Source organism: Pseudopodoces humilis, chromosome 10 (genome assembly GCF_049639895.1).
Source record: "Pseudopodoces humilis isolate 2021_Gansu_Grassland_sample_001 chromosome 10, ASM4963989v1, whole genome shotgun sequence".
NCBI classification, from domain to species: Eukaryota; Metazoa; Chordata; class Aves; order Passeriformes; family Paridae; genus Pseudopodoces; species Pseudopodoces humilis.
The window spans coordinates 18,642,210-18,667,074 of record NC_142209.1 but is presented as its reverse complement, the minus strand read 5'-3'; the positions used below and the strand labels follow the sequence as shown (position 1 = coordinate 18,667,074).

The 24,865-nt window shown below is 36.9% G+C and overlaps 1 protein-coding gene across 11 annotated transcripts in view; it reads left to right on the top strand.

The window, feature by feature from the left end:
* ADGRL2 (adhesion G protein-coupled receptor L2) overlaps positions 1 to 24,165 on the top strand; it is a 176,118-nt gene extending 151,953 nt beyond the window's left edge. For 3 of the 11 annotated variants that reach the window (XM_088060095.1, XM_088060097.1, XM_088060094.1), the window contains 8 exons: positions 899 to 1,119; positions 2,381 to 2,447; positions 10,377 to 10,468; positions 12,351 to 12,519; positions 16,184 to 16,312; positions 16,741 to 16,837; positions 19,537 to 19,665; positions 23,002 to 24,165. In XM_088060095.1, the coding sequence (XP_087916221.1) occupies positions 899 to 1,119; positions 2,381 to 2,447; positions 10,377 to 10,468; positions 12,351 to 12,519; positions 16,184 to 16,312; positions 16,741 to 16,837; positions 19,537 to 19,665; positions 23,002 to 23,756 (1,659 nt within the window). In that variant the 3' untranslated portion in view covers positions 23,757 to 24,165. Of the gene's footprint in view, positions 1 to 898; positions 1,120 to 2,380; positions 2,448 to 10,376; positions 10,469 to 12,350; positions 12,520 to 16,183; positions 16,313 to 16,740; positions 16,838 to 19,536; positions 19,666 to 19,892; positions 19,975 to 20,477; positions 20,530 to 22,261; positions 22,315 to 23,001 lie in introns of all 11 variants that reach the window. The other 8 variants (XM_088060101.1, XM_014250806.2, XM_088060098.1 and 5 more) reach the window with 6 other exon arrangements.
* Positions 24,166 to 24,865: the final 700 nt, after the last annotated feature.

The following is a 24,865-nucleotide window of genomic DNA, read 5'->3' as shown; positions in this document are numbered from 1 at the left end:
AAGCTGTATTAGTTTCAAAATTAGAAAATTCCTTATAAAATTAAGAAATCCACTCTGAAATTGATGACTGGGAGGTGAGGGTGCAATTTCCTTATCTTCATTCACACTGCTGTGTTATGGCACATGCCACAGCGAAGCCATGAGAGCGACCTGCGTTCTCAGAGCCCGAGAGCACCACTAGAGATTGCTGACGATAAAGGGGAAGAGACAGGTCCTCGTTTGGGTAGCCAAAGACTGTTTATTCAACGGATAACAGCCTCCAATGAATTCAGCGATGAGAACAGGATTGGGCTAAGGGCACAGGGTTAAATGAGGGGCAAAAGGGGTGCCTCTGAGCATCGAGGTCCAATAGGGACAAGGGAAAGCGGTGCAGGGCAGTGGCTAAAGACTGGGAGAACCAATGGGATAACAGGGGTGGAGCAATATGGCAAAACAGAGCCAATGGGGGTTAAGGGAAGGAAGAACATCCTAGGAAGGATACATAAATGGCGAATGGGGGCTGAACAAGGGTGACCAATTTCCACAAACCAGTAGAAAGAACCACCAGAACCCAAAAGGCACCAACATGTGGCTGCAAAAGCCAGTGAGAACAAGTTTTTCCCCACCCTAACCATGAGGGGCATCTCCCCTCACCTGATCCGTCCTCTCCAGGGTCAAGGCACCCTGGCATCAGGCCCCTGGGCCTCCACACTGTTCAGCTAATTAACTTTCTGTAGCTACTGAGTGCATATAGTGTTTTCAAATGTTCAGGGAATGTTTTGAGGTAGGGGAGATGCTCCTGAATTTGTGAAAGGTCTCTAATAGAACTATCTGCTGTTCTATTGTACACTGGTCAGTTGGAGAGGTAATGATGTGAAGGTTTTGTGGTTTACATTTCCATCTCTCTCTTTCTTTGCAGATTGCATGTCCGGTTTTTGCAGGTCTCTTACACTTTTTCTTCCTGGCAGCCTTTGCCTGGATGTGTCTAGAAGGAGTGCAGCTTTATCTAATGTTAGTAGAAGTATTTGAAAGTGAATATTCTAGAAAGAAGTACTATTATGTTGCTGGCTACCTCTTCCCTGCTACAGTAGTTGGTGTCTCAGCAGCTACTGACTATAAGAGCTACGGAACAGAGAAAGCGTAAGTAATTGCAAGTGACCTGAGTGTTTTTCAAGTGAATAATTTTTTAAAGCCTATTAGCTGTCAGAGGGTCCCTGACAGACTAAAATACCATCTGAAAGCTTTATTGGTAAGAGAATGGCAATGCTGTGCACAAATTACAATCAAGTCTTTTGTAATTCTCTAGGTTCAGGGGATTTGTACTCTGGAGAGACCAATTCTAAATTATAGTCTTTCTTTTAACACAAAAGATTGACCTGAAACAAATTGAAAAAGTAAATAACTTTTTGTCCTCAGATGTATATTAAGCAAAAATTCTCAACTTAAAGTATCTGACAAGCCTAACCATCCAGTTTTAAGCTAATGCTTCATTAGATCTCTTTGTTCAGCTGTCCCTCTAGCTAGCTATCATCCTGAATTATGACAGTACAATATTCCAGCCTATGTGTCTTATTTTGATAATATTTTATCAGGCAAGTAGAGTGGGATTAAAATTAGCCACAGCCTTTTATTTACAAAAATACAGATGTATATAGGAAGTGACAGAAGGTAGACAGAAAACATTTCTGAGGATTCGAGTTGCTGGAGGCATGAATTTGCCTTTCAGTAGTGTTTATTTTGTCCTTTGATGAAATTAGTCACAGAATGGAAAGATACTGTTGACTACAAGAAAGCTGCTTGATTTTGCTACTGATGAAAGACAAATAAGAGAATTCAGCAGGGAACTGGGCTGTATGAAAAATGAATTGCTAAGTGGAGTTGGCCCTAATAGGTTTATACGTAATTTAGTCTGGTGTCTTATGTATTCTTTCTCTACAGTTCAACTCCCAGATGGGGCATTTTATTTATACCATATTGTTATTCAGCAAAACATGGCATCTGAATTTCCTCAGGCATGAGCATTTAACATATGACATAAAGTTAAAAGCAGACTTTGGAGATCACATGGGAAGCCCGCAAAAATTATTTTCTGATGTTAGTTTCATTAGTCCATGATAGCACCTGTCGCCAAACCTTTTGACTGAAAGGAGAGCTTGTTTTGGTTTAGTTTCTCCTGATGTTAATTATTCCTGATGATGGAGTTTCAGGTTCAGTAGTATTATTACACAGAGTTCATTAGAAGAATTTCAGGTTAGGTGTTGTCCAACGAATCAGTGGTACTGTGCTATGTTCATCATTGTTTACTGGCAAAGTGTTACCTTAAGTATTTCTGCACTTTCCATTTATTGGACTTAGGTGCTAATGCAGCCTTTCCCTTTTCATTCTCTCTCTTCCATAATAGTTGCTGGCTACATGTAGATAACTATTTTATCTGGAGTTTCATTGGACCTGTTACCTTTATTATTCTGGTAAGAACTTTGGGTTTTTTACTTTTTTTTTAGGTTGCCTCACAGCAGATTAAAAAGATTTAAAATTTCATTCAATGCCATTCTTATTCACAAGACATTCCATGGAAATGCTTATAAACAATTTGTAATGTGACTAATGGTTATATATTTATATAGAAATCTTCAAAGTGTGCTGACCAAATGATTAATTGTCAAAGCTGTGGTGGCACTTCAGCATGGCCATTTTTTCCTAATGGCTTGAATTCTGAAGGTCGTATTGACATGTGTAGTCATATGAAAAATCAATGAAGTACTAAACACAGGGGTTTTTTAAGAGGAGCCATTATTATTGCTTTCAATTGAGTCACTACTGTACACATTGTAGAATTTAACAGCTAATTATCTCACATAATTATCTCAAAAGGGTATTCTAATGCATTGGATAATTAAATAAATTTTATGTTCCATTACACTTACACAGTGTTTGTATGTGTATTTGCATGTGCATATTTTTTCATGCCTACTTCTGTGTGTATTCGTGTTACATGTAGTGCCTGTGAGACACAAGCTCCTCTGCTCTAGTACAAATAAATAAATATGTAATTGGTACAAAGCCTGTGCACATTCATTGCTGAAGTCACTGTGTGCCTGCACCCATCTGTGCACCCAAAGCTGGGTGCCCCAGTGTCCCCTGAACACAGTACGTTGCATTCATACATCAATTACCAATTCTCTGAGCACTTCCAGGTAAAAAAACTGGTAAAAAGTCACGTGTCAACCCAGGGAAAGTACTTCTTCCATTTATTTCAGCCTAACAGTACCAGCAATACACAGTGGAGGAATTTGTGAGCGCAGCGAATGCAGGATGTGCATTTTGGCTCACCTGGGTTTTCTCTGCTAGTTCTGTATCTTTAGAACCTGGCTTTACTTGGGAAATATTGTAGAAGGCTGGCTGGGGACATAGCCTATGTATGTGGAGGCCTTTTCTCGTAATTGCTGATAGTTTGGAAGGATGAATTAATTAGTTTTCATGTTTTTGAAATCGTAAATAGTTGCATGTTCTCCTGCCCTGTCACAGTAGTAGAGTTGTGAAATATTAACAGAATTTCAGTTCACTTGAATTTCCAAATTCAGGAATTGTATTTTTCCATATTCAGAAATACTATTTTTTCAGTATAAAGCACATACATCAGGCATAATTTTGCAATTTCTTTGACTTTTATAGATCTGTGTGCCAGACATAATATTTCAGCACTTTTTGTATTTATTTTACAAACTGATACTTTGATTATGGAATTTTCTACTAAAAAATGCAACTGGCCAAGCTTTTGGCTTGCATTTACTCCATTTATATCACAAACTATTTGAATCCTTGAGCAGTCACTTAAGAAAAGATAGTTGTGCAATGTAGAGGTTGTTAGAGTTCATTGGCATATTTTCAAAGACATGGGCGTAGATGCCAAAATTTATGTGTATACAACTTGAATTAGAAAAATTACAGTGTTTGTGAGATTTAAGTGTAGACCATAATAATTGTTCAGAGTTTATTCTGAATGCATTCAAATTAAATCATATCTCAGAATGATGGGGATTCTTTTTTTAATTAAACCTAAAATTGCAATTGAAAGAAAGACAGTATGCTCAATATGATGGACAATGCTTTTCAATGAAGTTGTTTCTTGCAGTTGTAATTATTCTGGAAACTGTTCTGAGTTTCATGCTACAATAGTTAAGTCACCTCAAGTCTGGTTGTGTAGTGATAATTTTGCTTTTTGTTCATGGCTCCTTCCTCTTTTTATTGTTACTGGGGGTATTTTGCTAAGTCACCTATATTTCTCTCCCTTCCTCTAAAATAACATTTCACATGGGAAGCCTTGGGCTTTGCTGACAGCTTTTTCACTTCTTCATAACCAGGTCAGAGTGAGAATAGAGGTGAAGGACATTTAATCATATTGACCATGTACAGACATAGTTCACTATTATTTACTGGCCATGACATTATTATCCTCCAGCAAATCATTTAGACTGAGACGCAAAAGGCTTTTGGGAGCAGTATTCCCAACTTGAAAAATATGAAACAGCAGGTAGCAATCACAGCACAGTTCCTGGGAGTAATTCTTCTCTGGCAATTGCTTTGCCCTCTAATCGTCCCAGCTGAGAAAGCAAGAGAAACCAGAGGAAGAAGTGTGAGAAGTGTAGTGGCTGAAAAATAATATGCCATGTGCACTGTAACCAAAGAGCTATATTTGTAGTATAGCTTACTTAGTGTTAGTAGCATGTGAGAATTTTGGCTTGGTAAGCGTTTTAACATGTTGCTCAAATCACTTCTATGTTTCTCAGTTCAATAGTACTGCGCATGAACTCTTTTTTGACAGTATTGCCTTCTATCTTAATTTGCAGCTCTGAATTTATAAGCATTTGTGCTTGTGTCTGTGCACATTTTTTGCATGAAATGAGAATGGGAAGTATGAGGAGGAAGTATGAAGTTCCTCAGTACATCTTCTGAGGAACTTTTAACTTCACTATTTCTGTAGCCTGTCATGCCTTTGGGCACCAGGGTTATTATATCTATGAGAAAAGAGCATGTAAGTAATGAGCGGTGGGAAACCATTAGTATGCCTGAAATGGTTTAATGAAAGCTTGGATCATGATACGTCAGGAGCTGTTCTTATCATTTGGACAGCTCCATCTGCATCTTTAATAATTAATTCAGTTCAGTAAGAGTTCAGGGTGCACACTCATTTCGAAGCCTTCAGAGAGCACCTCTCTCTCTGCCAGTCCCAGGGAGAAAAAGGCTTCTGCATGGCTATGAGCAAAGATCTGGAGATACAAGAGCAGTTTTAGAGCTGCATTTGCCAGGTAACAAAAGCTCCAGGGAGTTCAAAAAGGGTCAGAACATGTGCAGTTCAGCTAGGTTACTTCAGAGTGGTGTTTCTGTTCTTCTGTCTTATCGTATCCATGTCAGCACTGCAGGCTGTGTGGAATGAATTTTAAGCTGCTAAGCTCGAGGCAGACGTGATTCCATTGAGCAGGTTCATGGCTATAAAACAAACAGTGCATTTCTGTAATCTGTGGTCAGAAAAGCCTGAGCACCTTGACTGCCATGTAGATCCAAATCCATTCATGCCCAAGGAACGGGTGGTGTTGGTTTAATTTAGCCAAGACTCTTGCAGTTTGCTTCTCCCAGCTCGCAGACAGCCCACGCATAAGTCTACCAATGGTTGTCTAAGCAAAGATTGCCAAGATGCTGCATTTCATTAACACAGAATGTTTTAAATGTTCTCACCCAAGTTGAAGTTTTAGTGCTTACCTAAGTCAGTGGAGGTACAGATGTACACATAACTTAGCTCCACATGTGAAAATGGATCGTATTTGTAAACTTGTTTTTAGAAATAATGCATGTTTATCTTGCTGTAGTAGACATTTGATAAATTGTATTTTTTCTATTAGTCACAGGGGAAAATTTATAATAATTTTTGCAAAATCTAGCTTTATTTTGCTACTAATTCATTGTACCTGCAGCTAAGTCAAATTGATTAGTCTTCTGTGCAGGTTAATACACCCACTTTTTAAAAAAGTTAATTTGAGTTGGACACACTCAATCTCTCAAAATTACATAGGTTTCAGGGGCTAGAAAGACAAATTTCCTACTTATACCTTTTCTCATGTTCAGTTTCTTCTGATTTCCAAGAGACATGGCCATATGTTTGTTTCCTGTGAAAGAAGCATGATCTTCTGGGGTGCTGCATTTGATTATTTCCGTAAAAATTCTTCATATTTGATATTTTAATGTAATAACTTGTTATTTTTAAAATATATATATCAATTGTCTTTCACTTTGTTCTATCTAATTACATTTGTCATATTAAGAGATGACAAGTATATTAGAAGCTACTCTAATTTTTTTCCTTTTTTGACTTTACACAAAATTCTAAAATGAGGATATAGATTAAGCTAGTTCTCTATCCAGTATACCATCTCTCCCAGTAGACAGTAAGTTTTAGAAAGTAGATTAGAATCAAGTATAAACATAAATTAAATACTATCAATTCAAATTTTTGCTTACTATTACCAGCTAATGTTTTAAAAGATCTCCTATAATATATATATATTATATATATATAATATATATATTTTATAGCTCCACCTTCTGTAGCTGTGTGTTCTGTCACTCCTTGGTATCATACCAGAATCTTCAAATCCAAACCTCATGCCTGACCAGACTTTTAATTTCTTATTTTTGGCCTTCAAAAGAGTGCTGGTCTGATTTGCAGACACACAGCATGAAAGAGATTTTACAGACTTGATTAAGGGTATAATTTCAGGACTGTTTGAGATGTATACATTGTGCATCTGTGTGTGAGTTTGCACAATGTATTTATGTTTTTTATTAGCATTGAAGAGGGGTACTGTTCAGTACTGTTCAGCTGCAGATTTTGGCTCGTCTGGGATAATGCAGCCCAGTTGTCATGATGAGGTCCAGCCAGTCACTCACCATTTATATTACATGAAGTGATGAGAACACCACTATTGTCAGAGGCCCATTTTTTCTCTTAGAGGGTTGTTCTCAAAAGTCTCTCTTGCCATTCACATGGGCCTCTGAGTACTGCATGCTTGTGGTGAACATTTCTTAAAGAAAGGTGTCCTACTCAGGCCATCTGTCGAGCTTGGAAAACATCTACAAATTAATTTGCTTAGATCAGTAACAGTTCAGTCCTCACATAAACAATTCAGGTTGAAAGGAGCTTCAGGAGTTCTGTGGTCTCTTCTCAAAGTAGCCTCAGCTCTGAGCCAGACCACGTTGCTCAGAGCTGAAAAAGCTTTGCTTGTGCAAATGAATACAAAAGTCATAGCTGTGTTTTCTTCTCCTCCCCTACACATTTCTCACCAAGGAAAGTAATTCAGCCATTCCTTATAAAAGCAATTATTTTCCAGCAAGTTCACTTCCCTTGCTTAGTGTCTTACATGAGAAAAAAGAAAAAAAAAAAAAGGCAGGGTGCCCAAAAGTCTTTAACTCATGAGTTCCTCCAAAACAATCAATTTCTAGATGAAAAACAGGGAGCCAAAAGCAAATCTATAGAAAGGTTTGGTTACAGTATCTGTAAGCAAGCAAAATAGGGCTTTTATAATGATAGAATGTGTAACAGAAATGCCAACATGTTTGAACAAGTGGCAAACCATGGTCTTTTGACTGCTGAAACTGAAAACTATGCAATATTTCACAGTGATGGAGAAACAAGTATCATATGCTCAGTTGTCATAGTTACTTTGTCTTCAAAGTACAGTATTTTTCCTTTTTTCTCTGAGGGACTTTTTCAGCTGCTGTGATACAGCATTATTATTTCTGTGGGCTGGTTTTGTGGGTGTTTACCTAAATTACAATGAAAATGTCACTTAAGAAACTGCTTTGTGCAGTTGTTCCCTGGTGCAGCAAGGACATATACCCAGACAGAGCTGAGTACCTACATAAAACCTATTTAATACATTGGAGCGTGGCTCAAGCTTTGGGCTAAGGCCATGTCTGCTCACATGTCACCAAAGGATCCTCAGTATGTGAATACAAGTTTTTATTTGTCATGTGGCAAACCAGCATTTCAGTTGTACAAAGAATCAGAGGATAAAACCCTCTTGTTTCATAAGGCAGTCATTTATGGGCTAAGCCATATCTATGAGTTTTTGATCCAAGAATGATGATGCAAGTACAATACAGGATACTTCAGGGTAGCTACTTAGGCAAGGATTAGCTTCCAGCTGTGCTTTAAATACTATTCTGACTGGATTGTGCACTCCCAGATGCATAGGTTGCAGCCAAAGTTGATGTATGTGTTAGGATTGACGCAGGGCGTGTGTCTTAGCTCTTAATCTGTTTGTTTTCACAAAAAGCAAATTGAGGTTGCATTTTTCAAGCAGGCTGAAGAAGTTCATGTTATGTCAGATACCAAACTGTGCAAGAAACTTTTTTCAAGTAGAGAAAAGTAAAATCTGTGTGCAAAGACATGGAACTGAGTATGAGGTCAGTTGCAGAGCCCATGCCCTGTCTGGTGCAAAGGCCAGGAAGAGAAGCAACTTGTTTTCTCATCCAATGAAGTTACGCGGTACAGCGGAAACCTAGATGAGAGGAAGAGATCACAATGATAGAAGAAATGGTTTTTCTCATCTGGTTAGTCATTTCCTATAAGAATCATAAAAGATAATCACGAAGATCATGAATTATTGACACTTCTATTACATTTTGCAGCAACGGAAATATGCTTAACCTACACAATGTACATACATCAGCTTAAAGGTTAAGTATCTTCAGCCAGTTCTTGAAACACAAACAGAAATCAATCATAAAAGATTATTTTCCGTATTTGTGTCACAAACACCCTTTTCTATTAATCTCAACATACAATTGTAAAAATGTTACACTTTGCATGATAAGATCAAAAGTTGCCAGGCACTATTCTGGTGTTGAGAGCTGCATTATAGTTCATGCTGTCCATCCTGATTTGGAGACAGCAGCAGGAGTAATAACATGATTGCCTGTAGCAGTAGGAACTGTTTCTATAATACATATTCTTATTAACAGACTCTGATCAGAGCCTTCAAAATAGTCATCTTTTCAGGATTAACACCAGCTCTTTATTAGGATTTCTGTGACATTTCTGACCATTGAGGCACAGCTGTAGGAACACGTCTGGTATGAACTGGTATCCCCAGTGTTACAAAAACAGTGAAGATTTTTAAGCTGTTTTAAACCAAAGGCTTGCCCAAATTGAGAGACTGCCCTATCAGTAGCCAGTTACAGATATATATATATATATATGTGGAAGATTATAAGAATGGGGTTCTCTATCTATTGTATGCGTTATAAGGATGTCCAAGCATATTCTTCCATCTTCTCTCAGCTTTTGGTGCAGCTATTTTGTGTGGACCATTGTAGTAGTAGACAAGGATGTGTGTCTTCTTGCTGAAAGGACATGGCTCTTACTGATTTCAAAGATACAATTTTGTCTGGCTTTTCTCTGTGATATAGAACAGCACAAACTAATTACTGAAATTAATTGGATACAATTTTTTAGCCAGTATTCTGCAGGCATCCTTGTGTTTGGCTTGCCTGTGCTTTTCACAGGCTTTGAAATCGATAGGAGAAAGGCACCCAGTAACTTTGATATCTGCGATTCTGTTTCACAATAAGAGGATGATAAAAAATTTCCTTCAGTATCTTCCCTGGTGTTACCTTTATGAATGACACAACAAGAATAAGATGCCACAGTCCTTCAAGTGGCACACAGTCTCATTTCGACAGATTCCAGACTACAAAGGGAAAGAGGGCAGCAGGAGGGTGCACCACCAGCACAAGTCTATGGCACTGTTAAGTTTGATGCATTTGCTACATCTTTGTGTTTCTTTTTCTTTTTTTTCCTCTCTATTTCTTTTTTTCTAGTTACATTTAAGGTCTTTTCAAGACCCCAGTAGGATTGTGAGAACAAAAAGGAATAAAAAGAAAAAAAAAAAATAAAGGAGAAACCAGGAAAGGTGAAAAACATTTCAAAATCAGGATGGGGTGATAAAAAGACAACTAGTATAGCCCAGTAAAAGCGTGACCATAGTCCTGAGAGTGAGATGTGGATCAGGGCCAGAGGTGACAGGTAAAGGTGAGCAGGTGATGAGCAAAACATGCTGGGGGACAGAGCTAGAGTGACAATGGCAAGTGTTGAACATGAGTTAAATATGGTAGCTCACGATGATGTGGTGCATTTGGGAAATTAAGTGAAACAAGGACTTATAATATTTTTATCCTCTTATCCTTACTTGCAGTTGCAGTTTGCAGACCATCTGATATAGTTATCAATTTTCACTACTTACTTGGAAATAAACTACAGGGTTTTTGTTTAGCCTGTACCATCATCATTATTCAACCTATTACTTGAAGTAGTTTAATTTCATTCTTATCTGTTTTGACAGCTGAATCTTATCTTCCTGGTGATCACATTGTGCAAAATGGTGAAGCACTCAAACACTTTGAAACCAGACTCTAGCAGGTTGGAAAACATTAAGTAAGTGCTTTGTGTTCAAGTATGAGAACTATGATTATTTTCTGATTGCTGAACTGATTGAAAGCTACTCTCCATTAGGAGCACATGCTATTGTCTCCCAGCAACTGCAGATGTCAATTAGAAGCAAACAGAGCCAATCCTGCTTTCGTCACTTTGTTGCTGTAATGTCACAAACAGCGGTCAAAATTAGATAATTTCAGCCTGGAACTAGTGCCAAGAAACTGTTTCACGGAAATGCCACAGCACTGTAGTAATTTCATTTGCATTTAAAATGCAGTTCAAAAATGATGTTCCTGTTTGCATGGCTGATATGATTATATTAAGTTTGTTTTGTTAAATGACTTTTTGATTTAGGGATTCTGAGCAGTTTCTACTCGTAATCCTGTTCTCCCAAGAGAATTGACTCTATTATTATTGTTAACTTGAAGATTATCTGCTGTTTTCATGCTAATTTAACAAATGTTTACTTTATCATGGTGTTCTACTGTAGTATCCCTTTTGCAGAGTAATATAAGTTTTATGTAACTAACAAGGCTTTGGCAGCTCTCACTTCTTTAGATAGCTTTTTACTGTATTCTCTATAGCCTTACGTTGTATTCAAGGTTTTTGTTACCAACACTGAAGGGATGGTGCCACTTTCTAACGCTGAGGGTTGGATGTGAAAGGGTCTTACAGATCTGCTTTGAACGTTGGAAATGGCAAAGGGAGACTTTCAGTAAGGATAACATTGTGAACTAGATGTTCTAGATAGGTCAGTATCAGCTTCATTGCATGTTGCATGATGAGAGAGAGAGCTAATCTTTAGCATCTCTCTCTTTTCTTCCTTTTCCTCTTTCTGTCTTCTCATCCACACCAGTAATTACCGTGTTTGTGATGGCTACTATAATACGGACTTACCTGGGTAAGATAGAACCCTACATTAACAAACTTCTAGCATGATTTTTAACTTTACAAACTCGGTCATATTGTGGATTTCCCTTAATTTTAATTAACTATTTTTGAGATACCTGATTTGCTAAAGACTTTTAAACTATTATATGCCTTTATAATTTTAAATTGCTTGCCTCTGCATTTTGAATTTCCTAATTTTGACTAATTTTTATAGACAATTAAAAATGCTCTTATTAATTTCTGTTTCAATTCTGTCTAATAATTTTGTTTCTCTTTTCTGCTTATAATGCTTTCTAGCTATGAAGATAATAAGCCATTTATCAAGTAAGATCATTAGTTAGATGTGGAATTCACTGACTAAATTCCCTTTCCCTTTCATTCTGTGCTGTTCGCTACAATTCCTTTTCCTTAACCTATTCATGATGGAATCTTTTTTAGATTGTTCTGTAAAGCAATATCCATATTTTTGTCACATTTCAGCAGGGTTTCTTCATGCGGAAGTTACATCCTCTAGCTTCAGTTTAGCTGAGTTTATCGGAGCATTAACGATTTGGGCTCTAGGCTTTTAATCTGCTGTTTAACCTTTGTGCATTTGTGTTACATTATTTGGTGTCATATGGCAGCACCACTGTTTAAAATCTATGGTGTGATTAGTGGCTAAGCCAGATTTATCAATCTCTTCTCTAAAAGCAGATAAAGCAATGGAGTAGCTGGGCCTTGTGCTATACTTCTGCATTTCAAAATAGTTTTGGCATCCTATGCAGTTCTTGAAAAAGACAAAGGTTATATCTACTCTTGCCGTTTTCACTGGAGTCTAAGAGTACTGAATTGAATTGTTCTTTCTTTAATAGATAAAAGGTTAAATCCAAGGAATTTTTACATTTGAATGTGAAACTAGTGAAAGTCAACTGCAGGAACTGAAATGTTAATATTGGATTTGGCGAAGTACATTCTCATAAGTAATGTTACTAAAATTAATTTTCTTTTACAGATCCTGGGTCCTGGGTGCATTTGCTCTCCTGTGTCTCCTTGGCCTAACATGGTCATTTGGTCTGCTGTTTATAAATGAGGGGACCGTTGTGATGACATATCTCTTCACAGTATTTAATGCTTTCCAAGGAATGTTTATTTTCATCTTTCATTGTGCCCTTCAAAAGAAGGTAAGTTACCAAAACCACAGATAAATGTTCCCTAACTTCTTAGAAATGCCACACATAATTCTTAAGAAAATAGAGATAAAATTAACAATTTGAAAAACTGGAGTATTTTGAAGTAGTTTGAGAAGGGGACTAGAATTCCAATGCAGCTCTTGGTGTATGTGCTAGTGGGAGTCATGTAACTGCTCTGTGACCCAGACAGGTTTAACATGGATGCAGGATTTTCAACTTGGGCTTGCAAAGTTTGGAGGTTTTGTGAAGAAAATGTAAAAGTTTAACACTGGTAACTTGGTAGCTTGGACTTACAGACAAAAGTCTTCTATGTCCACATGAAACAAGTCCTGCCTTTGCTGCAGTGCTGCAAACAAAGGATCGGTTACGACATCAGTCCACATCAGCCTGGAAATGCTCCCCTTTTCCTGGCTCAAGGCAGAGCACCTCTCCTGAGATCCCATTAAGCTGCCACATAAAGCCATGGGTGATAGGCAGGGATTGTACTATGTGTGCTCATTCATTACAAAAATTAAGTGTGATGTGAAAATTAATTTTCTTATGAACTTTGACACACCTTATAAAAAAGTAGTCATTAATGCTAGATGGCTGCTAACAGGAGTAGTTTTCTGAATATGGAAAAGATGCCAGCATTAATACTTTTTTCCCAAGTGTTTGCCTCCCCCAGAAATCCCAGGAGCTTTGTGCTCTTCACTGAAGCCTCCCTCAGGAGTGGGATGAGCTAAATTAATTCTGTTCCCCTTCACTGGATGAAAGCAGAACGGTCCAGGAGGAACAGGTCTGCTGGAAGGAGAGAGAGACAGAGGGAGACAGAGAGAAAGCTTGAAGGAGAGAGGGGAGCAAGCAGGAGAGAAGAAAAGTGAAGGGTGCAGTTCTGTGGGACACTTTTTTGGGTTCCCTGCACCCCTTCTCTTCCCCAGAGGGTGGAGATTGCTTCCAAGGATGCCTTAGAGGTACTTTAATGAGGAGTGCATAAAAAATGCTGACAGCCTTTGTTGAAAGGCAGGACACATGAAAGTAATGAGAGTTGAGAGGAAGGGTGAACATCAAAAAATCCCACCCAAACAAATTTAACATGAAATGCAGTATGTCCTATATTTGGAAATATCCAATTTGCAATATTTAGATTCTAAATATTTTTACCAATTTTAGGCTGGAGACCTAGCAGTTATTAACTCCCATTATAATTAGCTCACCAAAGACATAATTAACTGATATTTATAAGATGGTTTGAGACCATTGCATAAAGTGTTGTTGTGTAAATACAAAAATCCCATGCTCATGTTCTCAACTGTACCAGTCCTAACATTACCAGCATCTCTAAATGTGTTGTAGACAGTGGCATTCAAAGGTGTTTTAGGGAAAGATCTGCTAGACAGAATTTTAGCCATATGAACATGACACTCCACTCATTTGGAGAGAGCAAAAGCACACTTAGGGAGAAGGCTGAGCCTAAGAAGAAGATAGGGAAGAAAATGCAAACATTCTCAAAATGCAAAAATTCTCAAAAAATAATTTCTAGGTTAGGGTTTTATATGTTTCCGTTTTTACTGTTTGTATTAGACTTGAAAATCAGAAACAGATTCCTTTTTTATTTCTTTTCACAGCTGTGCATTGTTTTAATATAAAGTGGAGTCAGCAAAAAGCAATATTAAAATACCAGCCAAGTGTGAAAAAAAATAACCTAGAGCAATAAGATTTATACCTGAAAGAATGTTAAAGCTGCCATTTAAGATTTTTAAGTGTCACTGCCTTTGACTGGATATTGTTCTATCCTCTGTCTGCATAGCTAATGTAGTCTTTTTATTCTGTTATTACTACTTGGTCACTAAATTGAACAGAGAAATAGAATTGTGGAAGTGAAAACTATTATGTTACCAGTTCTGACGAGATGATAGTGCTGTTGCTTCCATCAGTATCCAACAAGCTATAATTTAGAAATAATGACAGTGGAATGTGCAGTCCTGACAGATAATGTACATTCACTGCAATATAGGCATTAGGCAAAACCAGCCCTGGAGGGTGGTATTTGGGTAACGATACAGTTTTGTTTTCTATTGTCTCTACTGTGTAGTGGTTTAGAACATTTAATATCCATTAGTGTTCAGGAATGTATTTTCTTAGGTATTATCTCTATACACCATCTAGTGATGGTGTATACAGACCACCGTTTTCCAGGGTTAAAAATTATAATTCTAAGTTGTTTCATTTCTGTTTTAATTTTTTGCATGTCTTTTGTGCTGATATAGATAGGGGTTGACTTAAAATTTGTACCATATACTTTTATAAACAGCTGACTTACTGTGCCTATCTTGAAGTTGAATCGCAAATTATTCAACTTTCTTCCTCCCTGTGATTTATAGAATCAGAATACAGTATGTATTCTGTGAGTAAAACTCCTGTAGAAAACAGCACATTACATTTGTAAATCCACACTATTAATTTTTTGCATTTTCTTCTCTCCCCTTTTTGCATACACATAACTTTCTGTCTTATATATTCATAGGTCAGGCAGAATTTCCAGATTAGCTGAAATCCCTCTTTTCACAGAAACTCCTAAGTCTCATTGATGTAGAAGAGACCATTAAGTTCCCATGTAACGTGGTGGAAGATTTATGAATTTATGATATATATGTAAGAATTCTATCCAGTGTCCTTTCACGGATACAGTCTTGCTGCCAAGACATGCACACGCGCTTCTTTATCCAAAAATAGTGGTCAGTGAAGCAGTCACTGAATATAAGAGAATTAACTGCTCTGTAAAATGATCCTGATTACTTTTATGGCAATTCTTACCACACATAACAAAACTAAAGCTTCCAGTAGGTCACTGGAAACAGAAGGTAAATAAATGCAGCCACTGAAGCTGAAGTCATTAATTAGTTTTGCTGCTCTGTCAGGAAAAAAAAAAAATCATAAACATAGGTATATTCAAATTTCTAGATTCAATAAAGATAGGAATTAGAACTCTACATTTTGGTCCTAAAAGTGGAAGGTGCTTCATTCCCAGCTTTTATGGTTCAAAAAGCGACTCTGGAACACTGACAAGCAGCTCCACCAGCATAGCTGGGGCTGTGCCTGGAGTGGGGCAGTGGTGTTTGTGAGCTCTGCTCAGTGCCAGGGCAGGTGTGGCTGTCTGAAGTAGCAGCTGGATGAGATACACAGAATAAGAAATGCCTTTACAGGCATTGCAAGTTTTGCACTCTTAGTGGAAATCGTCGCATAAGGGGCAGTACTGAGCAGTGCTCAGCTGCTAGGATGGCAGGACAGGGTTTCTGTGCTTTCTGCACCAAAAACTCTTATAAAAACCACTCTTCTCAGCCAGCATTCAATTCAGGTAAACTTAACTATATTAATCTACAATATAAAAATGAAATAAAAACAATTCTATAACTAACTCAGTAATGATTATTCAGGGACATCTCTAAAGAAGTGTGTGTATACCTTGGAAATAATTGGTTCAAATCTCCTGGGTAGCTGCTAATACTGCCACTGAGTAGGGAGAAATACATGGTTCTGCTAACAGCCAGCAATTTGGCAGACAAGAATTATCTATTTGTTGGAAAAGTGAGTAGTTTCAAGGCAAGGTTCATGTGTTTCTGCCAGCAGATATTTAAAACTATTTTGTGTGCTAAGCAATTTTTTTTCTCCATAGGTACGTAAGGAATATGGGAAATGCTTCCGGCATTCCTACTGCTGTGGAGGACTTCCAACTGAGAGTCCCCACAGTTCAGTGAAGGCATCAACAACGAGAACTAGCGCTCGCTATTCCTCTGGCACTCAGGTAACAAAGATTTTGACAGCATCTTCTAATTACCTCATTTGTGAAAAGCCTACTGAGATGTCTTCCAATCAGAAAGACTAATTGTCTTCTCATTATTGTCATTTAGATGGTAAATACATACTTCTGCTTAGTAGAATTATTTCTTTTTAAACATTTACTTTGGTTTGGCAAGGTATTTAAATGCCTTATTTTTCTCTTGCAAATAGGGACTGGTTTATAGGAAGGTTTATACCATCGTGTTTCATTGAAATGAAGTTTAATAAATTAAAATTTTAATAAAAATAAGAAGGAATTTTCACCATGTGCTAGAAGAATTTTTTACTTGAGGCTAAAATAAACACAAATATCCTACATAATAGCACATGAATAGGAAAAAATCTTTCTGTCAAAACCTACTATGCTTTTGTCTCACTGCTTTGTGTTAACAGAGTCGGATAAGGAGGATGTGGAATGACACTGTGAGAAAACAATCGGAATCGTCTTTTATCTCAGGTGACATCAACAGCACTTCAACACTTAATCAAGGTCAGTCACTGGGAACATTTCAGTTTTAGAATACATAAATTTAATACAGATTTCATATCAGTTAACACACAAGAATTGAAAAGAATGTTTAAAAAATAAATCTGGAACAAAACCGGAGTTTTAAAGTTATCCACCAGCACTTTTGAAAACCATGTTTCCTTAACTGGCCCCTGCTATAGAAGTTTAATTCTTCAATTCATGAGAATGTATTTAAATTAGTTTCATCAATAATTTAGCTTAAAAGCAAGATCATAATTTTAAATCTTTCTTAACCTTTATAGGTTAAATCTGAAATAGAAATATGAGTGCAGTAACATTTTAATGCATATTTGACTGATTTTTAGGTGCAGAAATTTTCCCAGTGAAATCTAATTGATATCATTTCTATGCAAAAGATGTCTGTAAAGCATTTATCTTTTCTATTTCAAAGAGCATCATATCTGTAACATGGGATAGAATCCAGATTTTCAGGCTCAGAGAAGTCAAAACTCAGAACTTCTCAGCTCAGATAGACTTTGAAATCTGTAACCTCATTCTCATGTCCAGGCAGAAGACTAGGGCATTAACCAAGCCAGATTGTCGCTCCCTTTCTCCCCTCCCCTGTGTGTTTTGAAGGCAGATGGAGCCAGCAGTGGAGAGGGGACTGCTGTGCAAGCCAGGTTTGAAGCCTGTTCCTCCACCCAGTCCTTAAGTGGAGAGCAGGTAGCCCTGGTCTCACTGCAGCCGGTTCCTGCTCAACTCAGAAACTTCCAGACAGAAAATTCAGATTCAGGATTTGATAGCAGGGACTTGTATTTACATTCATTTTGGAAGTAAAAAACGTGGTGTTTGCAAAGCAAAAGGTAGCAGAATGTGTGTTTCTGTTTTTGCTGTTTGGTATCTAGAAAGTGGGTAAGGCCTGTGTGTCTCACTGCTCCTCCCACCCCCTTATGAATCCTGCATGTTCTTCTGGCAAAAATCAAAATTAAGTAACTTCTCCTAGGTAGAAATGGTGTATTTTTCATATCCCCTTCACTGTCCTACTAAAATTCAAGAAATACAAGCTACATAAAATTTGGTTTTTACCCTAATTTGCTGTCTCTGACTCTTGAGGTTTGCTCTAACTGTGCTGCACTGTTAGTTAATTCAGTGTTGAAGAGAGTTCTCAGCAGCTTCTCCCTGTTTCAAGTTCCAGACTCAAGTCACTGGAGATGTTCTGCCATGATTAGAAAAATTGGTATCAACTGTATTCTGTTACAATATTGTCACTGTCTCAGTGATAAATACATATAAGGGTAGTTTAATAATCAATGGAAAGTGTCACTTTTTCCTTTAAAATAAAAATGAAGCTTTTAATTAAGTTTTTTTTTCCTTGTCACAAAGAAATTTAGATTGAAAAAAAATCTTAACTAGAAATTATACATAATTATTCTAACCAAGATTAAATATAGTACACAAAATAAAAAAACCCAAGAAAAATATATTTCAGTTATTATTTCTATATGAACTTTACAGTGGAAAAAAGCTATGATAACTTTTTAATTGAGCACTAACACAAACTTTCAAATAAGATTAGCATAGTCAGACAATAATTCTCTGAGTGTTAGAAATTTCTGCTCATTTCTGCTACTAAGTAGCTCTGGGAGTACAAAAGCATTAATATTTGGAATATATATCATTCCTTGCCAAATAAAAATATTTATACTATATAAATAACTATATAAAATATAGCTGCCTTTTTAATTCTCCCTGGGTCTGTAATACAGACCTGATCCTGATGTAGTGCTTTGCAAAGTAATAAAAAAGAAACTTGAATTTTATCTTATTGAAATGCTTAAATTAATTTTTAAATCACAGCATTTTTCTTGTAGTAGCTAGAAATCAGAGATTGACTTTTTAATAATTTTTCAAAACATGCTGGGTTTTTTTTCTGATTATTCTGAGAGTTGTTTAAATGGTGTTGCATTAACATGTAAATTTGAGTTTATAAGAGTTTAAAAGATGTCTGTTTACCTAGTATTTGTCTTACATTGTCTTATATTGTTTGTAAACTGATAGTTTAAAGAAATTTGTCGTTCGAGGAATTCTTTTTTAAAACCTGGCAGATAGGTTTGCAGCATGAATGTCCCAGGAGAAAATGTGAATGCTCTGATTTCTTAGAGCAAATATTTTGCTTTCCCCTCAGCATGCATACTTTGGTATACACTAAGATATGCTTCTTGCAGTTTGTCATCCACTGTCTGTTTGAAAACAGCAATTCCCTTCCACTATCTGTCTGTTTTTAATAAAGTGAGTAACAGCTCTGATCCTGTCATGAGAGGTTTTTCAATACCTTTCAGTTTGCAAAATTCAGTTCTCTCAATTCTGGACAGAAGTGTTCCCGATGATCGTTTTTAAAGTTCTGGTAGCTTTATGTAGTACCTTGATATCTAAACATTTAATTGCTACTCTTGTGTAACAGTGATTTTGTATACATTAGTAAATATCACTTTCACTAGATGTTTACCTTGGGGATTTGGACAGCACCTGTGAATCACTGAAATCTAACTATATTTTCCTGCTCCCATTTCCAATGCATAGCTCAAATACACCAGAAATTGTCAGCTGAATTACATTTTAGAAATCCTACGTGATTCATGATGAATAAAAATTATTCTTTATTGAAACTGTCAGGCTAAAATTAAGGAACTGACATTTTTTTTCTGTTTCTTTTGCTTTAGGAATGACTGGCAATTACCTACTAACAAACCCTCTTCTTCGACCACACGGCACTAACAACCCCTATAACACATTGCTCGCAGAAACAGTTGTATGTAATGCCCCTTCAGCTCCTGTGTTTAACTCACCAGGTGTGCTTACACTTCCTGAATAAACTGCTTTACTTGGCTCGCTCCAAATTCCCTCTTTTCCCTAGATAGAAGCTCAAGTTGCAATACCCCAGCCGTACAGTCTGAATTTCTGAAATAAATTTGGGAAATACAGTGTTGCCAATGTCAGCTTCTAAAACTGCACTATATTATAGTAATGCCTTTGCCCTCACAGTATTTACCAATAATTATCCATGTTTTTAACACAGGTGGCATAAATCTTAATATACTATTAAAGGACTGACACCACATGGTCCGAGAGCCCATCTTCAAGATATATATCACTTAGAGGTATCATGTCTATGCAATGTAAGGTTGACTCTAAAGCTTGCTGAGAAAACCCTGTTTATGGAATGGATGAGATACTAAAGCAGTGCAAGGCATCTTGGCACCTTTGGATACCCCGGAGTAGAAAATTGTATCCAGCGTCAAAGAGATCTAAACTATAGTATAGTGCAGCTTTATGGGAGATCATTTTCCTGTAGGAAAATCCTGAGATTAACAGTTAGAACAGTTTAGTTCTGTAGGAATAAAGGGTGTCATCATTTACCTAACATTTTGTTGTTACATTATCTACTTGCTTTTTTTAACGATGTTGCAGTTCATCAGTAAATATCTTGCAGATACTGTTTGATGAGTCCTAAGATCACTTTAGTGTAAATAGTATGATAAATCTTTGAAAAAGAGCTCATAAAACTTTGTTTCCAGTTTTTATTTCAAGTCTCCTTTTTAACTGAACTGTAGTTTCTATTTTCATTCTCTTGTTTTCTTACTTTCCTTATGCTTTCCTCTAGCAACCTACAGAGAGACAAGTATGGGAGTAAAACTTAACTTTGCCTATCAAATGTAAATTTTTTCAGCATGATTTTTAATGGGCACAATTAAAACATAACTAGCGGTCATGAAGTAGACTCAGCGGGCAAGTGGTTCACAATTTGCAAATAAAATGTTTCCACATTCAAAAAGTACTTGCATACTGCTTTTTGGAATCGCCATAAGGTCTGTAGCAAACCCTATTGGTAACACAAGTTATGCAATGCTGAAATAATTTGCTCTTTAAAACCAAAGCAGTGTCATGCTGAAGTGCTTAACAATTTACTTATATTTTAACATTCCTACAGTAATCTTGCTACAGGCTATGAAAGATTTCAAATTAATTACCTGATCATGGGCAACAAAATTTGCCTCATCAAACCAATTTGAATATATTCTAACATGCTTAACTCTGCAGTATATCATAGAAAACTCATTTTGGATTATCAGATGTATTTTGATATCTCTTTAGCAGAGGAAAAGAAAATTAAAATTACAGAATTAAATCACTTTCATGAGGGAGATGAATCCAGCATGTGGTCCATGTGTTGTCTACTTTTATAAATGCCATATGTTCTACACAGCTAAATCCATTGCAAGAAAAATCTTGGAACGTACATGAAATTGCAAAACTACATAGTTGTTTAATCAAAGCTTAAAGAGACTTTTCAAACAACCCTCATCACTGTTCAAATCAGTACACATGGAGAAGAGTTAACAATAACACAAATGCAAAATGACTCGCAAATTGCTCAGAATTTGTTTGGAAATTATTACTCCTTTTTTAAAGTTGAAGATAAAAAGCTTTTCATAAGAAAATGCAATTTCTTTTTAATTGAAAACAATATTTCCAGAGAATTTTGAATTTTCTAGGATAAGCTGCAGCTTTAATTATGAAAAAAAAAAAAATCCACAAAATGAGAAAATGTAAAATTTTTCCAAAAAACTTTTCCCATATACTCCTCCAAGCCTTGCATATTATGCAGCAGCCTCACAGTGGTCAGTCTCATTTCAGTAAAGTCACTTCATTCTTTCTTTACTTCCAGACATATCTGTAGATAAAGTGCTTTTCTAGGAACACTCTAACCATCTGATTTCCATGGTTCAGATTGTTTAATTTCTTGCAAAGTTTTTTTTTTTTTTTCTTTTTTTTTTCCTTTGCTTGGGAAGCACTGTGCTGTCATAGTTTACATGTCTTTGTGTCTGTAGGAAAACCTTTTCTTTATCAAGTTACCAGAAAAAAAAAAAGCCAAAACCCAAAGCATAAAGACTTTAATCATCATGAGACTTCATTTTCCCCCCTCTTAAACTCCTTTTCATGTTTTCAGCAGACTTACCCAATCTGTCATTCCCTCAACAGCTATGAGATATCAGCCATGGCTGATTTCCTCTTCCCATTCCACAACTAATATTTATTCTTTGGTTTAATTTCTGTGACCCATACTTACAGAAATTCCTAACATTTCTGCATTTGATTCCATGCCCATGGTAACTGTGGGCCTAATTCTTAATTAACTATTCTGGTTCATTCAGCGCTGTCACTGTGACTGATGCAGACTGCAGGCAAACTTTGACCTTTAGGAGCCTGGGGCCTTTGTTGGCAGACAGAATATTAGTGCAAAAAAATTACATTAAGTGGGAAAAGAAAAGCTGTTATTGCTTAGTAATCTAATTTGCTGAACCCTTGCTCTGACTAAGTTGCTGAGAAGCTCAGTAATTCTTCATCATGTTACAATAAATCATTTTACTTTCTTTTATATATCAGCTACTCTTAGGCCAGATAGCCTGAGCAGACAGACATGATGTGAGTTGTCCAAAGTGAGTCATTCCACCTGCTGTCTATCGTGTTGTTGGATGGTGCTTGTGGGCCCTGGTTCCTGTAGTGTGAAAGATGGCTGTCCTTGTTTAACATAAATTCTTTGTATTTATCCATTTTTTTCATTCTTTTCTTTACTTCATCTCAAAAAAAAAAAAAACAAACCAGGAAAAAAATGTTAGAAATGTTGTCAAAGTAGTTGCTTGCCAGTTATGTGGGTTTATGTTGTACATTTACCTTCAGTTATGTCTGTGATCTAATTCCTTTTTAATTTAGTGTCGTTTAGGACAAATTCTGTTAATTTTCCTTTTTCTAAATCATGGTGATGTACTTCAAAACATAGATGTTTCCAAATGAATTGCTTTGCATTACATATGCAAGGGCATGGAGTGAACAGTTCTTGTGGAAAAGTCACAGAATTGACACTAAATTAAGAAATTCAAATGCCACTATTCCCCACAGGAAGCACACATTACTATTTTTAGAATGCATCTTTCCTATAAGGTGTACAACTGTTTACATTTGGGAATGTTCAATAACTAACTTTTCTCAAGTTTTACTTCCAAGTACAACTTTGTCCTGAACTACATTAAAGAACTTTGTTAAAAAGAAAGAAAGAGAAAAAAAAAAAGAGAAAAAGTGGTAAAAACATGTCAGGCAATAACCAGAGCTGTCCTTTTCCATTCTAGGACATTCACTGAACAATGCCAGGGATACAAGTGCCATGGATACTCTACCGCTAAATGGTAATTTCAACAACAGCTACTCACTGCGCAATGGAGACTATAACGACAGCGTGCAAGTTGTAGACTGTGGACTAAGCCTGAATGATACAGCTTTTGAGAAAATGATCATTTCAGAGTTAGTGCACAACAACCTGCGGGGCAGCAGCAAGAACCACAACCTGGAGCGGGCGCTGCCAGCCAAGGCTGTGATCGGCGGGAGCAGTAGCGAAGATGACGCCATCGTGGCAGACGCCTCATCTTTGATGCACAGTGACACCCCCGGGCTGGAGCTCCACCACAAAGAGCTGGAGGCCCCACTCATCCCTCAGCGGACTCACTCCCTTCTGTACCAGCCCCAGAAGAAAGTGAAGACCGAGGGAACTGACAGCTACGTCTCACAGCTGACAGCCGAGGCTGACGACCACCTCCAGTCCCCCAACAGAGACTCTCTTTACACGAGCATGCCCAACCTCAGAGACTCTCCCTACCCAGAGAGCAGCCCCGACGTTGAAGAAGACCTCTCTCCCTCCAGGAGGAGCGAAAATGAGGACATTTACTACAAGAGCATGCCAAACCTAGGAGCTGGCCATCAGCTTCAGATGTACTATCAAATCAGCAGGGGTAATAGCGACGGCTATATCATTCCCATCAACAAGGAAGGATGTATTCCGGAAGGAGATGTTAGAGAAGGACAAATGCAACTAGTGACAAGCCTTTAATAGTGTAGCAAAGAAATATTAAAGGCCACATTCAAGTATTAAAAAGACTTAGTTGGCCCCATGCAGGCTTCCTCATATCTGCTCGAAGAGACAATTCTGTTGACCCCGTGGTTCTCCAGTAACAGGGATGACTGGACCTCGCAGTTCTGTGAATTTTTATAAAACAAAAACTTTGTATATACACAGAGTATACTAAAATGAATTATTTGTTACAAAGAAAAGAAATACCAACAAGGTATTTAAGATATCTTCTGCTGCTGAATTTAACAAAATTGTGAAAAAAAAAGAGAAATAAACACTTTCCAGCCATTTTACTGCAGCAGGTTGTGAACTAAATTTGTAAATATGGCTGCACCATTTTTTTTTCTTAGGCCTACATTGTATTATATACAAGGCGTAGGCTTTAAAATCCTGTGGGACAAATTTACTGTACCTTACTATTCCTGACAAGACTTGCAAAGGCAGGAGAGATATTCTGCATCGGTTTGCAGTTCACTGCAAATCTTTTCCATTAGGGCAAAGATTGAATACATGTCTAACCACTAGCAATCAAGCCACAGGCCTTATTTCATATATTTCCTCAACTGTACAATGAACCGTTCTCATGAAAAAATGGCTAAAGAAATTATATTTTGTTCTATTGCTAGGGTAAAATAAATACATTTGTGTCCAACTGAAATATAATTGTCATTAAAAATAATTTTAAAGAGTTTGAAGAAAATATTGTGAAAAGCTCTTGGTTGCACATATGTTATAAGCTGTTTTTCTTACACTGTTCATAGTACGATAGTTTGTTTAAAATGCAAGTTCTACCTGTTTTCACTTATTTTTTCACTGTAAACAGTGTTCTGCTTTGACAAGTTAGTTTTTATTCTTAAGTTTTGAATTTTTATTGCCAAAAAAAACATAATTTGGGGAGAAAGTTGTTTTAGAAGCCAATTATGCCAAGCCTTGCACAAATTTGGTGTAGCTAACAAAGATTGTAACTCAATTCCCTGTTCATTCTTTAATCAGGGTTGGGTGGTAAGGGGTAAAGGGGACATTGGACACTTCTCACAAGCTTTCTCGTGAATAAAAGGTGCCTGTCCTATAAAAAAAAATTAATAAAA